Raw genomic sequence first — 17,411 nt, 5'->3', positions numbered from 1 at the left:
GCCTCCCAGAGGCGGTTGAGGGCCGAGGGCAGCGGTGTCCCTCAGTGGGGGGTGTAGATCCAGCTGCGTGCCACCTGCCCTCTTCCCCCCCTCCTCCCCACTCCCCAGCTCTGCATTTGACTGCTGGGGGTACACTTACTAAAAAAGGTTGAAAACCCCTGCACTAGGGGTTTAAAAAAAGGGAGAGAAACCCTTTCAAACTTAAGTTTGTTTTATAAATATTGTACGTGATTCCCAGATGCAAATTTTGGAATTTGGATGTATCCTTCAGACTTAACAAATGTGTGGAAGTTCCTATCTGGACTTTTAATTTAATCCATTATGGAGATGATGATGATTTGCAAAATAAGCTGAGGTCCTGTTTGGGATCCTGTTTAAACATTGCACATGGAAATGTGCAATCTGGTGGTTGTGAAAATCCCAGAGCTCACTTAAAAGAAATTGCCTTCCTATTACTAGATAAATTATTTTTGTGAGATGGAAAGGGATCTTCTACATGTTTTCAGGTTAAGCTGCATTAGAGTGAGCTGTGGCTGTGGTGGTCCAGGAATTATGCAAGAGGCAAGGATTTCTTAGGGTATCTTTTATCGAACCAACTGCACAGCTGAGATGGCCAAGCTTTTAAATACAAGGTATTCATGTTTGGGTCTGAGGTTAAGACATACCGTTGTATGTATGGGTTACTGGGAGAAAGCTACTGTGGAATCCTACAATAATGGTCAAAAGTACTACTACTTACACGTGTAGGAAAGGTTGTCTACACTGTGCTGAATTTTTCAAAGAGGTTTGGGATCTATTTGGCTTACAACTGTTTTGAGGGATTTAGGTTGATGGCCTCTATCTCTTATATGAGCCAGTCTAGTCAAGGCAAATAAGTATGGGATTTCTTCTGAATTTATCCTCCTCTTTCAAAGCCACACAAAATTGCCCAATCTTGTGCTCTTTGAATAAGTTCTAAATTTACAGTAGTTTAAGATAATAGAAAAACGCTTAGAGATCCACTCAAGAAGCAAATCCTATGACTGAAATGGAGAACTCTGCAGACCTGGCTGACAGCATAATGAAAATAATTGTATAAAATCTAGAGGATGTGGAATAAGCATATTCACATAAATACTGAATTTCCTAGCATGCTTTACTTCTGTAAGAGAATGACAGGATCCTTTGATACATTAATTTAACTGAGAGATTCATTTGTGTGATGGTATAATTTTGTGAAAACAGTACCTAAAAGAAAAACAAACTGGGAGTTAAATAACATGCCATTTCCCTCTGTTTCATTTTGTGGTGGCAATACTTTAGAAAAATGCTATTGTCTATTAAAAATTCAATAAATAATCATCTAAATTAATACTATATGGTGATAATTGTAACAGTGGTATTAGAATTCTAGTGTAATGGTGAATCTGCATTTGAATTCTTTCTTCACCGACATGGAATGTGAATTGTTCTTGGGGATCTTTGCCTGTCTGCTCCTTTCAGAATGTCTAAAATTAATTATGGAAATTAAATTCAGAAGAAAGTGAGAACTTTGTAAATATTCAAGGGGTTGAAACAATTTTATTGTAAGCAGACAGTGAGAAAACCTTACATTTCTTTGCATATTAAAATGACACTGAAAATTTGCATTTATTATGAAACCAGTAAAATGTTAATATGTATACATTTGTTTTAGATAAATAGCTATATGGAATATTGCAAATACTCTGAGGCAGTCATTAGGTTTTCAGGCTTGAACGGTGTGAAGTGTTAAGCTATTGCAACAAATCTTCTGACATAATTCAGCTGAGCTTTCATTTTGGAAGTTATGTGCTATATATGAGTAGCATTGCCCAGGGTTAGAACATGTGACTGGGAATTAAAAAAAGGACATGACTTCAATTTCTTTCACTGATTTTTATATTTTAGGGCTGTGAGCATGTCCCTTTTAACCTTTGGTAATTCAGTTTTCCTGTCCATGGAGTAAGGATAATCTGTTACTGATTATTTGATCAATCTTTCTAAAATTCTTTGAAATTTGTGCTGAAAATTGCTATGTTAATGTTGCTTGTCACTTTTATTTTGGTTCATATTACTTCATTTCTTACATTAATAAAATATTTATTATAAAAATTGTAATAGATTTTCCCCAGTGATTGTAGGTAGCTCTAAAGGATATGTCAATTCCAAGAAAACAGCTGAGAGGAGAAAAGAAAGCTATAAATGAGTCTTCTGAAATGTCAGTTTTTTTATTCCTCCCTCTTTCATGAGTACAAATTTTAATGCAACAAGAGTGATGTGTTGGGTGTTCTAATGGGTTCATTGCTGGTCTTCCCGTAGGCCATTTACCATGTCAATAACATCTGGTTTCCTTGATGCCAGCAGTAAATGCTTTTGGATGAATACTTTCCATGTATTTCTAGGTCCCAAATCTAATCCCAGTTTTGATGTTTAAACTGGGAAGGCCACTGGAGCCTGTGCTGTATCGTGATATTTTGTATGCTTTACCTACTCTGGGTGTGCATAAGGTCAGTACGAAGAGAAATTCAACTTCCTTTGAAATATTTTTTAATGAAACAAGTGTAACTGTAACTAGTCAGTTAAATTGCATGGAATAGCAGATGCAGAAATATATAACTTGCTTATAATTTTAAATTATTTGTAAGTGTCTGCATAACATGTTAATATTTATGATGGGATCTGACATTTGTTTTAAAGGATGAAGTATGCATTGTGTTTCAGCTATCAACATTATATCATTATTGTATTTATATATCCAAAGCAAATGTCCTTTAAAATCAGTATGAACTTAAAATTTATCAGAAAATGACTCTGTTTCTTCCTGACACTGCAGGAGGCTTAATTATCTATTTCTGGTATTCACAGAAAGTGAAGATTTATAGACACCTTCTTGTTCAAGGATATTAACATAACCATGTCCTAAAAAATCTCTTTCAGATGTGTGTAGCTCAAATTCTACGTGTAATACAGGTTCTGGGGAACACACCAAACCTTAGAGCCATTTCTTTACGCCTGATGACATCTTTATGGGAGAGACAGGTTAGAAAAATTGTGCAGTGTAAGATAAATTGCTGTAGAAACTATTTTAACATGTTTCCTCTAACTAGAGAAGACTTTGGATAATTGTTTGTGCTAGGGCCTAATTATTAGCAGTGGAAAGCAAATGGTGTCAGTGATACACTTATTAATTCTGATGTACTGACAACTTCTAAAGTTGGCCTTTCATGGAACCTATTATGCATCTCATTGAGCCTTGGAATGAAATTATGAAATAATTTTGTGTGTGAAAGACATCTTTATGCTTTTTGGATAATGCACCAAAAGTACCAGAGTTGAGTGATTAAATCATTTACATTTGGTTGCATAGTAGTAGCTTGCTGCTTAGTTTATGGGAAAAAGCCAAACAATGTGGATTTTGTTCACAGAAGCCACTTACATCATATCACAACATTCATTTCCACTGCTGAAGAAAAATATACTATGATTTGCAATGTAAATGTTCATTTAGGAAGCTGTGCACAGGTTTTAGCAGCATACAATCTTGTCATTAATTTAAAGAAAATTAATTGCATATTATTTTAAAAGTCAGTTTTTTCCTAGGATCGGGTTTACCCAGAACTGCAGCGGTTTATGGCAATGTCTGACATGCCCTCATTGTCTGTTGGCAAGGATGCTCAGTGGGAAAAGCTAATTGCTAAAGCTGCTTCCATCCGAGATATATGTAGACAGAGGTAAGAAGAAGAGTTAATTATCCAACGTTTTGTTATCCATCCTGTTTCAATGTAGAGATGCTGAATGATGTTTAAAGGAAAGTTATGCCAATGGTTTCTTAGTCTGTTGTTATAATTGTGGGATACATACTTTTTGATGGCTGTAATAGATGCAATATCTTGGTAACTGGTAAGTATAATACGCATTGCATACACTTTGTTCTGAACTCCCCTCTTGTCAGCACGGAGGCGGAAAAGGATCTTGGAGTCGTCATTGACTCCAAGATGAACATGGGTCGGCAGTGTGGGGAGGCAGTTAGGAAGGCCAACTATACCTTGCCATGCATCTCAAGCAGGTCCAAGGAGGTGATCCTCCCCCTTTATGCAGCACTGGTCAGGCCGCAGTTGGAGTACTGCGTCCAGTTCTGGGCGCCGCACTTCAAGAGGGATGTGGACAGCATAGAGAGGGTCCAGAGGAGGGCCACTCGCATGATCAGGGGACTGCAGGGCAGGCCCTATGAGGAGAGACTACGGGACCTGAACCTGTTCAGCCTCCAAAAGAGAAGGCTGAGGGGGGATCTTGTGGCCTGTTACAAACTGGTCAGGGGGGATCAGAAGGCATTGGGGGAGTCACTGTTCCCCCGAGCACAGCCAGGAGAGACCAGGAACAACGGTCACAAGCTAGCAGAGGGTAGATTTAGGTTAGACATCAGGAGGCGCTATTTCACGGTCAAGGCGGCTAGGGTCTGGAACCAACTTCCAAGGGAGGTGATGCAGGCTCCTACCCTAGGGTTTTTTAAGAAGAGGTTAGATGAACATCTTGCTGGGGTCGTTTAACCCCAGTACTCTTTCCTGCCATGGCAGGGGGTCGGACTAGATGATCTTCTCAGGTCCCTTCTGACCCTAGAAACTATGAAACTATGAAACTATGAAAGTAGAAATATGAAAAAGACAAATGATAAGAACATATAAATTGATTTTTTTTTTTTTTTTAAGTGATGCTTCAAAACAAATTTGAGAAGGAATTTTAATTCCTCAGGATCTTTTTTAAAAAGAATTTTGTAATTTTGGCTAATTTTCCAAAATGTACTTGGTGTTTATCATGAAGTAAGAACTAGACTACTGATTCCACTGTTTTTTCCTGCATTCACATGCTGATGTGGAACCACTGTTTAAAGGGATTTTGGTGGATGTAAAGAACAATGTACACAACTGACATGCTGAGGGCTTGTCTACACCATCTTTGTATTGTCATGGCTGCTTCAAAAAGGCACACAACATCCCTTCTTTATGTATTGTCTGTGCAGCTGCTTTGTTGGCTAGGGACAGAGGTTACACATAAACCGGCTTAAATGATCAGAAACTGGTTTGAACCTGTAACGGGACATAAATTCTCAATGCACATAAACATGTTTCAAAATGGCTGAAACTGGTTTAAGATAAACCTGGTTGAATGTAGTATCAGACTTAACTGATTTAGGTCAAATCAGTTTATGGAATTTCTGTCCCAGACCCCTTCCTGGTTTAAGTTAAACCAGTGTTCCCCAACATCCCAGCATGCTTTCTAGCCCTGGGCTGAGCTGTGCTGTCTGCTCCAGAGCTGGTCCAACCCCTCTGCTCTTTAGCCTGAGCAGGGGTAGGGACTTGGCCAGACTAGAGATGTAAAATTCCCAGAAATTTTGAAGCTGTGGAAGAAAAAAAAGGTTTTTTTCCTGGTTTTTTTTGGAAAAAATTGAATTTTTGGGAAAAATTGAAATATATGCTATATTTATTTTCTTAGGAACCTTTACAGATCTAAATTCACTTGGTTTGCTCATAAAATGATCATGTTTGGTATATTTATTAAATTTAAAAGTATAGATCATTCAGACAATAATTACAAATTTACTAATTACATTTACTTTAAAAATGTTTTTAATTTTTGTTACAAATGGAACTCCATCTGCTGAACTCTAAGGAACCTAGGATCGCTTAGTTTTTGCCAGTTTATAAGAAGCAGGCAAAAATTAAAGTTGAAAGCAGAAGAAACCATCAACATTATAGTAAAACAAAGGAAATTATTATGCATTCTGGACTTAGTCTGCTCCACAGTGTCAAGCAGATACAGAAAGCACTCATTTTTAGAAAAAGGGCTGAGGAAAAAAAGGGGAAAAAAACCCCAAGACTCATTGAATACAAGTTTTGCTACATTAAACTTCTTCTAATCAGTCTCATTTTTTGAGCTATTATTGTTGGCAGTTTCTGCTTCTTCTGATCCTTCATTTTTATCATCTTCATGGACTTCTGAAAACTGATGGTTTGTCCGGATTGAGACGAGCTTCTCTGCTCTGTCACATGTTAGTTTATTTCTTGATTTGGTGTGAGTATTTCCAAGCATAGGTCAGTTTCTTTCACATACGGCAGAAGATGGAGGAATCTGAAGCAGGCGAGAAGCAAGAGGAGTCAGAGGTTGTGTCATGCAAAGGCCTTGCCACCATGTTGCAGGAGAGATATGCTTGACAGAGTCCCAGACTGCATTCCTGGGCCAAATACCTGAAGATGTTCTGTATTCTCCAACATTTGAAAGTACATTTCCAGCATCAAGTCCTAAGTGTGTTGGTGTTTTGTAATCCAGTGCAAATGCAGTTAGTCATCACTAACATTTCTTCCTTTGAATCTTGGATCCAAGAGATTTGCAGCAGCATGAATTGATTGGCAACAAAATACTTCCCGTCTGTTAATAAAGTCTTTCACTTTTCTTTCTTCTGTACTTGTAAGCAGAACATAGATTCTCAAAAACAGTTGATTTTATCTGGGCCATTTGGTAAGGAATGTCTGACAAAAGTGCAGTGTCTGATTCAGATGCAGCAACTGCTCAAGAAATTGGCTTTAGAATCTTCAGGGAGTTCTGCAGCTGAACCCAGAAGACATCCTCATTGGAGACAGTGTTCTTTACACTTTTCGGTACTTTAAGATCCTCTGTTACTGTTTATTGAAGGGCTAGTTTGTTTTTTAGTAAACTTTCAAATGAGATCACCACTCCACCCCATCCAATTTTTACTACAGAGTTTGAGTGTCACTATTTTATTCCTTGCATTCTTTTCTTCCTGCTTCTTCTTAAAGACTACAGCTACAATATGAGTAGCTTTTACTTGTTTTATAACTTCTCTTGCTCTTCTGTAGTTGTTTTGCAGAGTGCCCAACTTCAGTGTCATTAAGAAGCAAGTTTACCCCCATGGGATGCACATTCTATTTCAGTAATATGTGGATATTTATCCATTATGATCTTCTATGCTGCTTTCATGTTACTTGCCTTGTCAGTCAGCAAAACAAATACTTTACCACTCTCAATCTTCTGTAGAACTTCACATATTTTATTACTGATATACTCTGCAGTATGCCTGTTTTCTTCTTTTTCAATGCTTCTGTAAAAAAACTGGTTGAGGTGTTGTTATCACAAAGTTTATGATTCCTTCTCCCCACACATTTGTCTATCCAGTAAGTACTGCAAGACAGTGCTTTGTTTTTTTTCCTTGCACAGATTGCATTACAAATTCATATTCTGATTCTAAAAGAGGCTTGCTCAAAGAGTGTCTGGTGGGTAAAACGGTATGAAGGTTTTAGTAATTTAAAAACTTCCTGCCAGTATGCATTTTCAGTTATTGACAGTGGTGTCACAGAATATATTGCTCTTGCAAGAGCTTGGTCAGTTTTTTCCCCTGATCTTCAGGTGTCATCTTGTCTACAAGTGAAGCCATTTGGAGACTCTTTTATATACAGGTGGTTGAAATATTTGATTTCTTGAGGATGTTGATTGGGCAACCCCTTGTGATGCTGATATTATAGAAGAAAAAGAAGCAGCAGTAGGAGGACTTCTGGACCAAGAACATTGGAAATAGCTACTTGTATCATGATCTACCTCCTCCTAATATACACCCATGAAGGATTTTTTAAAACCTGCAGGACGCTTCTTACATACAAGGATTTTTTTGGTCGCCGTAGTAGCATTTGGAAATGCATATTTCATTTGATAGTATTTGCAAATTACATATTTTTATCAGAATAACTTGCACTGTGGAAATGCTTCCACATGCTAAAAGTTGGTTGCACCATTTTGCTGAGGAAGAAGAAGAAAGAAAAATGTAATTTAGTCACTAGCTTGCATATAGAAACACCAAGCTACAGCATATGCAAATTTAGTAATGGATGGAGGAGAGGCCTCCTCAGAGTTGACTGTGAACAACTTCCCTGCCTTTCAGGCCTCACCTCACTGCTAAAGTTGGGTGATTTGTCATAAAACATCAGATCAGTAGGAATTCAATTATGAATTGCATAGGTTATGAAAAATATACTAATGCAACTAAAATATAGTTTAGTATACTGAATTTAGAGCAATTTAAGCTCTTACCTTTCAGTAAAGAACTGTACTTTTCTTTCAGCTCCTTTGTGCTGCTTCTGTTCTTCTGTGGATCTCAAGGTCATAGGGCCAGGAGGAGGCAGGTTCTTTCCAACTCTAGAGCTGGGCCAAGTGACTGTCTATTCACTTGCAAATCAGTTCAGTCTACATAGGTTAGACTAACCTGCAAAGATTGAATCAATTCAGACTCCGACTTTTTGAATGTCTGTCCCTAGTAATTGTTGCTCTAGGCATGTCTATGCTATTTCTGTTTTAGATGTTGTCAGCACATAGTGTGTGCTTGCTGGAATGCTAGTGAGATTGTGTAGACATGCACTGACTGTCCTCACTTAGCATCTGTGGGATGAAACTTTGGGGAAAACACTAAATATTGCACACCTCTTCATCAAATCATGAGATTTGGCAAAATGAAAGTTCTTTAATATATTCCCAGGGTGATATCCTGGTCCAGTTGAAGTTGAGGAGAATTGTGCTGTTGATTTTGATGGAACCAAGCTGTCACTTAGAGATTATAAATTCATAAGAAACTATTGGGCATCTGTAGATGAAATGAGGGGCAATGTGTGCACGACACTTTAAAGTGGGTTAAATGCTTTTGCACCACTTTAATGGTGTTTGTGTTTGCACATGTCAGCAGTGTATTACGTATTAATTCCAGCCGCTGTAGCACATTCGGTGGTGTGATGTGCCTTAAATGACTTTGGGGCTCAGCAAACTAAAACACCTCTGAGGAGTTTTAGTTTACTGCCCTACAGCCACAGCGCAAAGCACTGGGCTCTGTGTGGCTCAGGGACTGTGCAGGTAGCCTGGCATCAGCCATCGAAGAGAAAAAAGCAACGAGCGTGATCTTTTTTTTTTCGCCCTTACCCTGGAGTTTGCCTGTCTGTATGAGATGCATGGGGACCCAGTCTTTCCCTGTGCAGCTGTGGTGATCCTAGGCTCCCCTTGCACTGGCAGTATGGCATGATGAAATCTGATGCCCAATCCTACAGTCACGCCTGCTGCTATGCATGTGGCATAGCAGGAAGCACGATTGTTGGGAATGTGTATTAGAACCTATCACACCTTTTTTTTGATGTTTTTCAGTGGCTTAACTTACCATTGGACTCAACTACAAATAAATTTTTCTGTCACTTGCTGTTTTAAATATAGATTGGATACCTGTCTGAAAGGTATGCTGTTGTCCAGTGATTCTCAACCAGGGTGAGGCAGCACTCTTGGGTGTCTTGAAATCCTTTCAAGCGTGCTGTGAGGTGCAATGCAATGTTATCATTGGTAGATGTGTAAACATGATGTGCAAGGTAAACCCAGGGATTTCAAATAGAAATCCACGATGTTAAAAACTATTCTCACCTGTTGTGCCCTTTCTGAATTCTTTGCAACAGAAGAATTAGTCTGTTATTTTTCTGTGGTCAAAAAACATGTGAAAACTAACAGCCAACATATTTTCCTAAGGGGTGTCATGAGTCTACACAAGATGTTTACTGGGCAGTTGCCTAATTAACTGCACAGTAAATGTCCCTGTCTACATGTCTGCCCCTATTAGGGTGCATGAAACTAACAAACTCCACAGCAGGCTAGGACTTGTATTTATAGGTCCTACTCCGCTGTGGAGTTTTTTCATGCGTAGCTGTTGTGCTCCAGCCAGCCCTTTCACAGCACATTGAGCTCAGACGGAGCAGCCTCAGGCTGGCAAGCTGATCCCCTGGGCCCTCTGCCAGCCAGGGCTTCTGTGATTCAGCTCAATGTGCTGTTCTTGGGTGCATGTGTAAACTGTATGCCTGGGAACTTCCTAGGAGCAATATACTGTGGAGGCGGAGCAATAAATCCCGCAGTTTATTGTTGCCTATTAGTGGCACATGTAGACGTTTCCCTTGAGTCTAAAAATGTTGAGAACAACTGCTTTAGTCAAATGCAAGATTTTAGACTTGATACAGAAGTAACTAGGTGAAATTCTGTGACTGGTATTATGAAGGAGGTCAGACTTTATAGAAAGTAATCTGTTTGAATCTATGAACATCAAGTGCTACATAGTTCTCATCAGTACTGTTTTAAAACCTAATGCAGATTCCTTTCTCTACTGATGCAAAAATTAAAAAAAAATTTTTTTTCTTTCTCACTACCTGTGGTTTCTTTCTCTTCCACTAACTCAGTGGGGGCCAAACTTTTTGTCAGGTATACCACAAGCTAAGCCCCATATCCTTCCCCAACTGTTACTTGGTTCCCTCGCCTGATTTGCTGCTGTGCATTCTGCTGATTGCCCTTTGCTGCCTCAGGAGTTATTTCTGTGCAGAAAAATATATGCTTGGAAATATTTTTTTATGTCAAGAAGCTTTGGGCTATCAAGCAGATTTTTTAAAAATATGCTTGTACCTTCATATAATGTTGATTTTCCTCTAGGCCCTACCAGCATGGAGCAGATATGTTGGCTGTGATTTCCCAGGTACTGAATGAATGCACAAAGCCTGATCAAGCTACACCTGCTGCCTTAGTATTACAAGGTCTTCATGCACTTTGCCAGGCTGAGGTAAGGTTAATTGAAATGGTTTTCTCAGTGTTGCATGTTTCCTTTTTGCTTTGCTTTCTTTCTAGGAGGCATTTCTGTAGAATGCTCTGAAACATTTCCTTCTGTTAAATTAAACTTTATTGCCACCTATTCATTCATCAGCTATTTCTTTCAGTGGTTATTTGTTAAAATTTTCAGAGAAAAGCGTACGTGTAGTCTGGTACATAATCCTGATTACTAAGAAGTGTAAACATCCTGTTACTTTAGTATCATCTTCCTGACCTGGCCAACCGACTGTTTCATTCATAACGTATATCTTTCGCTGCGGTGTTTGCTGATTATGATTGTAAGCTCTTTTGGGCAAGGACTGTTATTTTCCTGTGTGTTATTTCATTGTGCCTAGCCTGAGGATTTGAGGTGTTATCAGAGTATAAATAAATAATGCCAGTGTTTAACTTGGTTACCAGGCTCCAGAATGATAGCTCCTGAGAAACCTGTAATATTGCTTTTTTTTTTTTTTTTTTATATATTGTATTTACTTTTGGGCTTACTTTTGTGTCTTTTATCAAGAGGACAACATCTTTCTTTTGTGTTTTTGTGTTTTCTTTTGTGACTACCATTTAATGAGAGTGTCATGTGTATTGACTTGTATGTCAGAATTGTAAAATAGACACAGTAGTTCTTGCCAGGCTATATTTCCTAATTCTGGGCAAATCTTTTGGGGTTTTTTGCCAGCATGATTTTAACAGAAGCTAGCATGTTTTCTATGAGGCCATCTATCTTAGTTTCTAATTGATTTAATTTGGAAAGTGTTGTATGCAGGCCAAGAAAAATTCAAGAATGAAATTGAAACTGCTCATCATAGTGTTTTAAACCCCTTTGTAAGCTGTTTCTGGAAGTGTTTTCTTGCTGTTTACTCCATCATTCCTCATTTGTCTTTGGTCATAGACCAAAAAAGAAAAGGGTGAAACAAAGTAATATATTGAAATAAAATTATGTATAAAACAAATTGCTTTGACAAAATTTGATGTTCATTAGCAATTTTAATATTTGTTCTTAAAACAATGTACATTATAACTTGGCTATTAAAACTAAAGTTAAACTTTGTTTTCATACCTAATCCATTGAAAAGCTAATTTTGTGGTCTTTTTCTCCTTGGGTTAAGTTTTTCCCTGCATCCCTTATTAAGCCTAGTCTCTTCCTTAACACCAGTCATTTATTCACCAGGTTTCCTGCTTGGTGAATGAAAGTTGTAAGAAGGCACTGTCTAGACTATAGCATATCTATTGGAGCGGGGGTTGTCAACCAGGGGTCTGCATACCCCTTGGGGTACTTGCACCAGTTCTAGGTGGTACATGCAGGTGGGCAGAGATGGAACACTGCTACCTCCCAGGACCAGGGCTGGGGCAGGGCAAGGGCAGTGAAATCCCTCTGTGGGGTGGGGAAGCTCACATGCACTGGCCATCTGTCTGTGTGCTCCCCCATTCCCCAGCGTCTGGCCCCGGGCCACTCCTTCCCCCCCCTCCCAACGTCTGGCAGCCTTCATAGCAGGGGTACTTAGACTAAAAAAAGGTTGAAAACCCCTATGTCCTGGGAGGATAATCACTGGTAGACACATTGCTGCCCCCCCCCACCCCGCCCCATGGTGAGACAGCTCACTTGTGCACAAAAAGCCCTGAAACCAGGGTTAATTTACCCCTTTCAGGAGATGAAGAGGCAGCCATGCTGCACTGGCTCCTGATTGCCATGTGGTTTATAAGCTGCACCTACTTCCGGCTTGAGCCAGCACAGGCAGGTTACATCATCCTTGGACGCTGCCCGGTTGGGATAAAAGCCAGCACTGAGGGAGATGCTGGGGGAGCACCAAAGGGGATGCACTCCAAGGGTGCTTCGCATGCTGAGTGTTCACAATGCCGGTGTGCAGCAAGGGACACGTAGCTGACGCATCAGAGAAGGTCTCCAGCGGGAGCAAGGACACTGGATGACATTGAGGGACAACAAAGACCATAATCCAAAGGGGCTGTGAGTCAGAAAGGGACAGACCAGACCCTACTCTGGATTATGGGCAAAATCCTTTTCTTTACATTTTTTCTTCTATGTTTTGTCCTTTTGCACGTGATTTTCCTTGTAACTCTTGTGATGGGGATCAGCCCTGAGAGGCCCTGAGGCAAGGGCAGGACCGCCTCTAGAAGTCCTGGAGGTAAGACCAGGGGTGAAGGTGGCACTCCAAGGCAGGAGTTCAGCCAGTGACTGGGCTTAGCCAAAGGTCCGTTGGGTGGCCTCGAGCAACTCCAAAAGGAAGGGGTGACGTCAGAGGGTGAGCCTTGGGAACATCGAGGGACATCTTAGAGGCTGGCACATGGATGGGGTATAGGGCAGGTGGAGCCCCATGAAGACCCGTCGAGGGTTGCAGGCAATCCAAGTGAGTCCACTGAAGGGGAGCCCACCACTGAAGGTATCATCGAAGTTGTGGCAGGAAAGTCTCTGGGTTTCCCCCCGGGGCGATCGTGTTCCGAGGTTGGCGACACCCACTTCGCGGCCACTTTTGGATGCATGTGCCAAGGCAGCTTGCGAAGGCATACTTGAGGCCAGGCAGGCACAAAGTGGTACATTGGCTGGGAAACACTAAGGAGACCCGGCAGACACGGATTATAGCACAGTGCAACTGGCAGCGATGGCCCCTCTGGATGTGCTCAGCCCAGCAGCAAATGATGAACCGCCAATAAGACTGGCTATGCTGTAGTCTGGCTGCATTTAAAATGCCAAAGATGACCCGGGACGATGACTTTGGAGGCATACATAGAAGTCTTTGAGTGCCATGCAAGTATGATGGGGTTAGACAAAGGGTATTGGGCTAGCCAGTTGGGGGTGCTTGTCGTTGGTAAAGCCCAAGAGGCCTACTGGGCTCTTCCTTGGGATGAAGCTCAGGACTATGATCGAGTCAAAGCAGCAGTCCTATATAGGCTCGAGATCAACCAGAGCATTATCGGAAGCTGTTTTGGGCTAGGAAAGGGCCAGACGAGCAATGACCCAGGATTCTGTTGCAGCTTTTGCAGGATCTCTTCAATAAGTGGCTGAGCCCCACAGTTTGTGACTGGGATGCCTTAGCTTACCAAATATTGCTGGAACAGTTCCAGAATGATCGGGAGGAACAAACTCAGTGCTGGGTCCGTCAGCACTCCCCTCGCAGTTGTGAAAAGGCCTTGAAGCTGGTTGAAGCATTTGCTCCATCAGAGGCAGGGTACAGCTGAGTGAAGTGAACGACTGTCTAGGTGACTCCGCCCCCTAGAGAAGTAGAATGGAGGTAACCCTTTTCCAGGGGCAATCTGAAGGACACAGTCTGTTTCCATTGTGGAAGGACTGGTCACTTCTGAGAATGCGCGGGTGGTCTCAGCGAATGATGGTGCCCCAACAATTCCTCGAGGGGACAAAGACACGGAAAGAGGCAGATCCAAGTGAGCTGGTGGATTGTAGCTACACCTCGGGAGCAGATAACGCCATCTGGGGGTGCTCGGTCCTGAACGCATGGGTAGAAAATCGCCCCGTCAAAGCCACATTGGATTCTGACTGAGTGCAATCGTTAGTATGGGCTGACATCATCACAGCCTGGAGGAACCACCAGGCAAGTCCTGTGAGGGTGGCATATCTGCATGGAGAAGCTGAGCAAATCACGTACCAATGGGTCCAGCTCCAGGTAATGGAACACCAGGGGAAGCTGTTGGTGGGGGGGGCACCCCAGCTGGGATGTGACATGTTGCTCGGATGAGATTGGGCGCCCATTTGTGACACACTAAAGCGGATCTGAGACATTGAAGTAGAGCGTCAAAGAATCAAGGACCATGAAATATGGGCAGGAGAACTTGATGAGGAAGAGGGATCAACGGGCAGCGCCGATGAAGTCAACCTGCATGATGTGGCCAGTAGCCCGCAGTTTAGGGAAGCGCAGGAGGAAGACCCAGAGCTCCAGACACTCAGGACTTAATCCCTCAATGCCAGGGATGGGCAGAGGGGGACGCAGGTTGGAAACTCATATTTTGAGGTACGGAACCATCTTCTGTACCAGGTTCAGAGAGGGAATACGGCAGAACAGCAGGGAACACAATTAGTAGTCCCTACCTGGTTCTGCCAAATAATATGGAGGCTTGCCCATGTGAGCCCCACATGGGGACATCTTGGTTGTGATAAGACCATTGCCAGGGTGACCAGGTGGTTCCTCTGGCCAGGGTTGGGAGAGGAGGGTGCTTGCCAGTGTGCAGCATGTCCTGAATGCCACAAAGCAAGAGAAGACTGGCCAGCATGGGCCCCACTCTAGCCCCTACCCATCATTGATACGCTGTTTTCCAGGGTAGCAATGGATGTAGTCAGACCCTTGCCCCATAGCAATGCGGGACGCCAGTACGTGCTGGTGTTCATCGATTATGCCACGTGCTACCCTGAGGCAATACCACTTTGGGTTGTGACCGTGCTCTGGATAGTGGAGGAACTCATCAAATGGATTGCGAGGATGGAGATACTGAAAGAAATCCTTACCCACCAAGGGCAGAATTTTATATTGGGGGTATTACGAGTTGTATGCCACACCCTCCGAATTAGGCAGCTCTGGACCTCCATATACCATCTTCAGACCAGCGACCTGGTCGAGCATCTTAATGGCACCATAAAATGTATGCTTCGACAGTGCATACAGGGTGATCCGTGGAAATGGGATTTGCTTCTCCCATTGGTATTATTCATGATCTGGGACACCCCACAAGAGGCAATGAAGCATTTGCCATTTGACTTCATACTGGGCCACCTCCCCAGGGGTCTGCAGCAAATACTGCAGGAGGACTAAGAGCAGGATACTGAAGGGGTGAGGAACCTGTCTTCCTACCAACAAGAATTTCAACAACGGGTCCAGGTTACCCAGGACCTCGCCAGGGATAACATGCGTGAAGCACGGTGCTGGCAAAAGGAAAAGTATGACACCCGTGCCAGAGAGAGGGAGTTTGAGCCTGGACAGAGGGTTCTTGTGCTTCTACCTACATCCACGTGAACCTCTTAAGAGAGTGGCATGATCCTGAAGGGTGGGCCATGTTCTCAGAAGGTGACCCAGAGGACCTCAGTCCTCAAGGAGTGGCACTAGGAGCTGAAGTCAAAGGCAGAAGACTTAATGATGCTCCAGAAATATGAAATGCAAACAATGGTGTGTGAATTCAAGGACATTTTCCGCAAAGAGCGGGTGGGTCCAGGACATCTGTCACATGATAATAATGCCTCCTGGAGTGATAGTACAAGATAAATGGCACTCAATACCTCATCATCTTTGTGGGGGAATCCGTAAGGAAATCCTAAAGATGCTCAAACAAGGCTTAATTCATTCCCCCAGAAGCCCATTAGTCCCAGTCCCCAAATCAGATAGGTCCTTGCGGCTGTGTGTTGATTACCATCACCTGAACGCACTGGCAGTCTTTGACACATTCCCCATGCCCCATGTGACTGGATTAGTGGAGCACATTGGGAAGGCTGAGTATATTACAATGCTGGATTTAGCAAAAGGTTATGGGCAGATCCCGGTAGCTAAGGCTAAAGCCAAGGCCAAGGCGGCTTGCAAACGCATACTTGAGACCAGACAGGCACACCCTTTATTGGAGCCTCCACAACCAAAAAGTTTGAAATGTTATAGATGAGCTTGGTTCTTTGGGTGGATCTGATATCTTTTATTAGGCCAACTTAAATAGTTGGAAAACAATTTGTAAGCAAGCTTTCAGGTTCAAAAACCATTCTTCAGGCTAAGGAAATTTCAGCAGTTGGTATGTGCTCTTCCTGGATGGAATGAAAAGTAAAGAAGCCAGAAGCTGGGCAGTCAGTGAAGATGTAGATTGAGGAGTCAATGGGTGAGAGACAGGCTGGGTGGGGGGGAGAGAAGGGGGATGAATAGTAGAGAAATACCTGGGGAGTCAGATGTCAGGCAGGTTATAATGTGTCATAAATCCAATGTCTATATTTAGTCCATGATTTTTAGTATCCAGGAGGTTGATGAAATGGAGTTCATAGGCTCGTTTCTGGGTAGTGTTTTGTAAGTTTCCTTTGAGGATCAGGACTGAGAGATTGGAGAGAGAGTGGTTTCCTTGTGAGAAATGTGCCCCCACAGGTAATTGGGTATTCCTGTCTTTGATAGATTTCCAGTGTGCATTCATCCTGGTATGCTCTTGTTGTTTGGTCTCTCCTATGTATTTTCCATAGGGACATTTGGTGTATTGTATAAGATATATTACATTTTTGGAGCTGTAAGATCTGGGAATGCTGATGGCTCTGTTGTGAGCATGGTAATTGTGGGGGTGGTGGAGATGTGTTGGCAGGTTTTGTATTTCTTGTCATGGCATGGTCTGGATCCTTTTGGTGTGTTCTGGGTCTGAGGAAATTTGCTTCTGGTGATGAGGTTAGCAAGGTTTGGTGCTTGTTCGAAAGCTAGGATGGGTGGCTCTGGGAAGATCTCTTTAAGAATAGGGTCTCTTTCTAGTATGGGTTGCAAATGTTTGAGGATTTTCCATACGGGTTTGAGGGAGGGATGATATGTCATAACCAGCTGTGTGCCATTTGTGGGGGGGTTTTCTTTTGTACTGCAGCAGTTCTTCACGTGGTATCCGGGCGGCTCTTTCAAATGTACAATCTATCTCTCTGGAGGAGTGCCCTATTGAGGGAAAGCCTTTTTAAGATTGATGAGGTGGCAATCCTGGGTGTTCTCTTCCATGCAAATTCAGTGGTGTCTGAGGGCCTAGCTGTATATCACAGCTTTTTTGGCGTGTTTAGGGTGATT

The 17,411-nt window shown here is 42.2% G+C and overlaps 1 protein-coding gene across 5 annotated transcripts in view; it reads left to right on the top strand.

The window, feature by feature from the left end:
• FOCAD (focadhesin) overlaps positions 1-17,411 on the top strand; it is a 318,854-nt gene that overhangs the window by 175,927 nt on the left and 125,516 nt on the right. For all 5 annotated transcript variants that reach the window (XR_002097361.1, XM_019517493.1, XM_019517495.1 and 2 more), the window contains exons 12-15: positions 2,403-2,507; positions 2,938-3,039; positions 3,601-3,731; positions 10,507-10,633. Coding sequence is in view for 4 of the 5 variants with exons in the window: in XM_019517493.1 (XP_019373038.1) it covers positions 2,403-2,507; positions 2,938-3,039; positions 3,601-3,731; positions 10,507-10,633 (465 nt within the window). In the remaining variant the exon portion in view is untranslated. The remainder of the gene's footprint in view (positions 1-2,402; positions 2,508-2,937; positions 3,040-3,600; positions 3,732-10,506; positions 10,634-17,411) is intronic.

Source organism: Gavialis gangeticus, unplaced genomic scaffold, assembly GCF_001723915.1.
Source record: "Gavialis gangeticus isolate Ggan-Ray unplaced genomic scaffold, GavGan_comp1, whole genome shotgun sequence".
Lineage (NCBI taxonomy): Eukaryota > Metazoa > Chordata > Crocodylia > Gavialidae > Gavialis > Gavialis gangeticus.
Note: the sequence above shows the minus strand (reverse complement) of the source record. Positions and strands in the feature narration are given on the sequence as shown.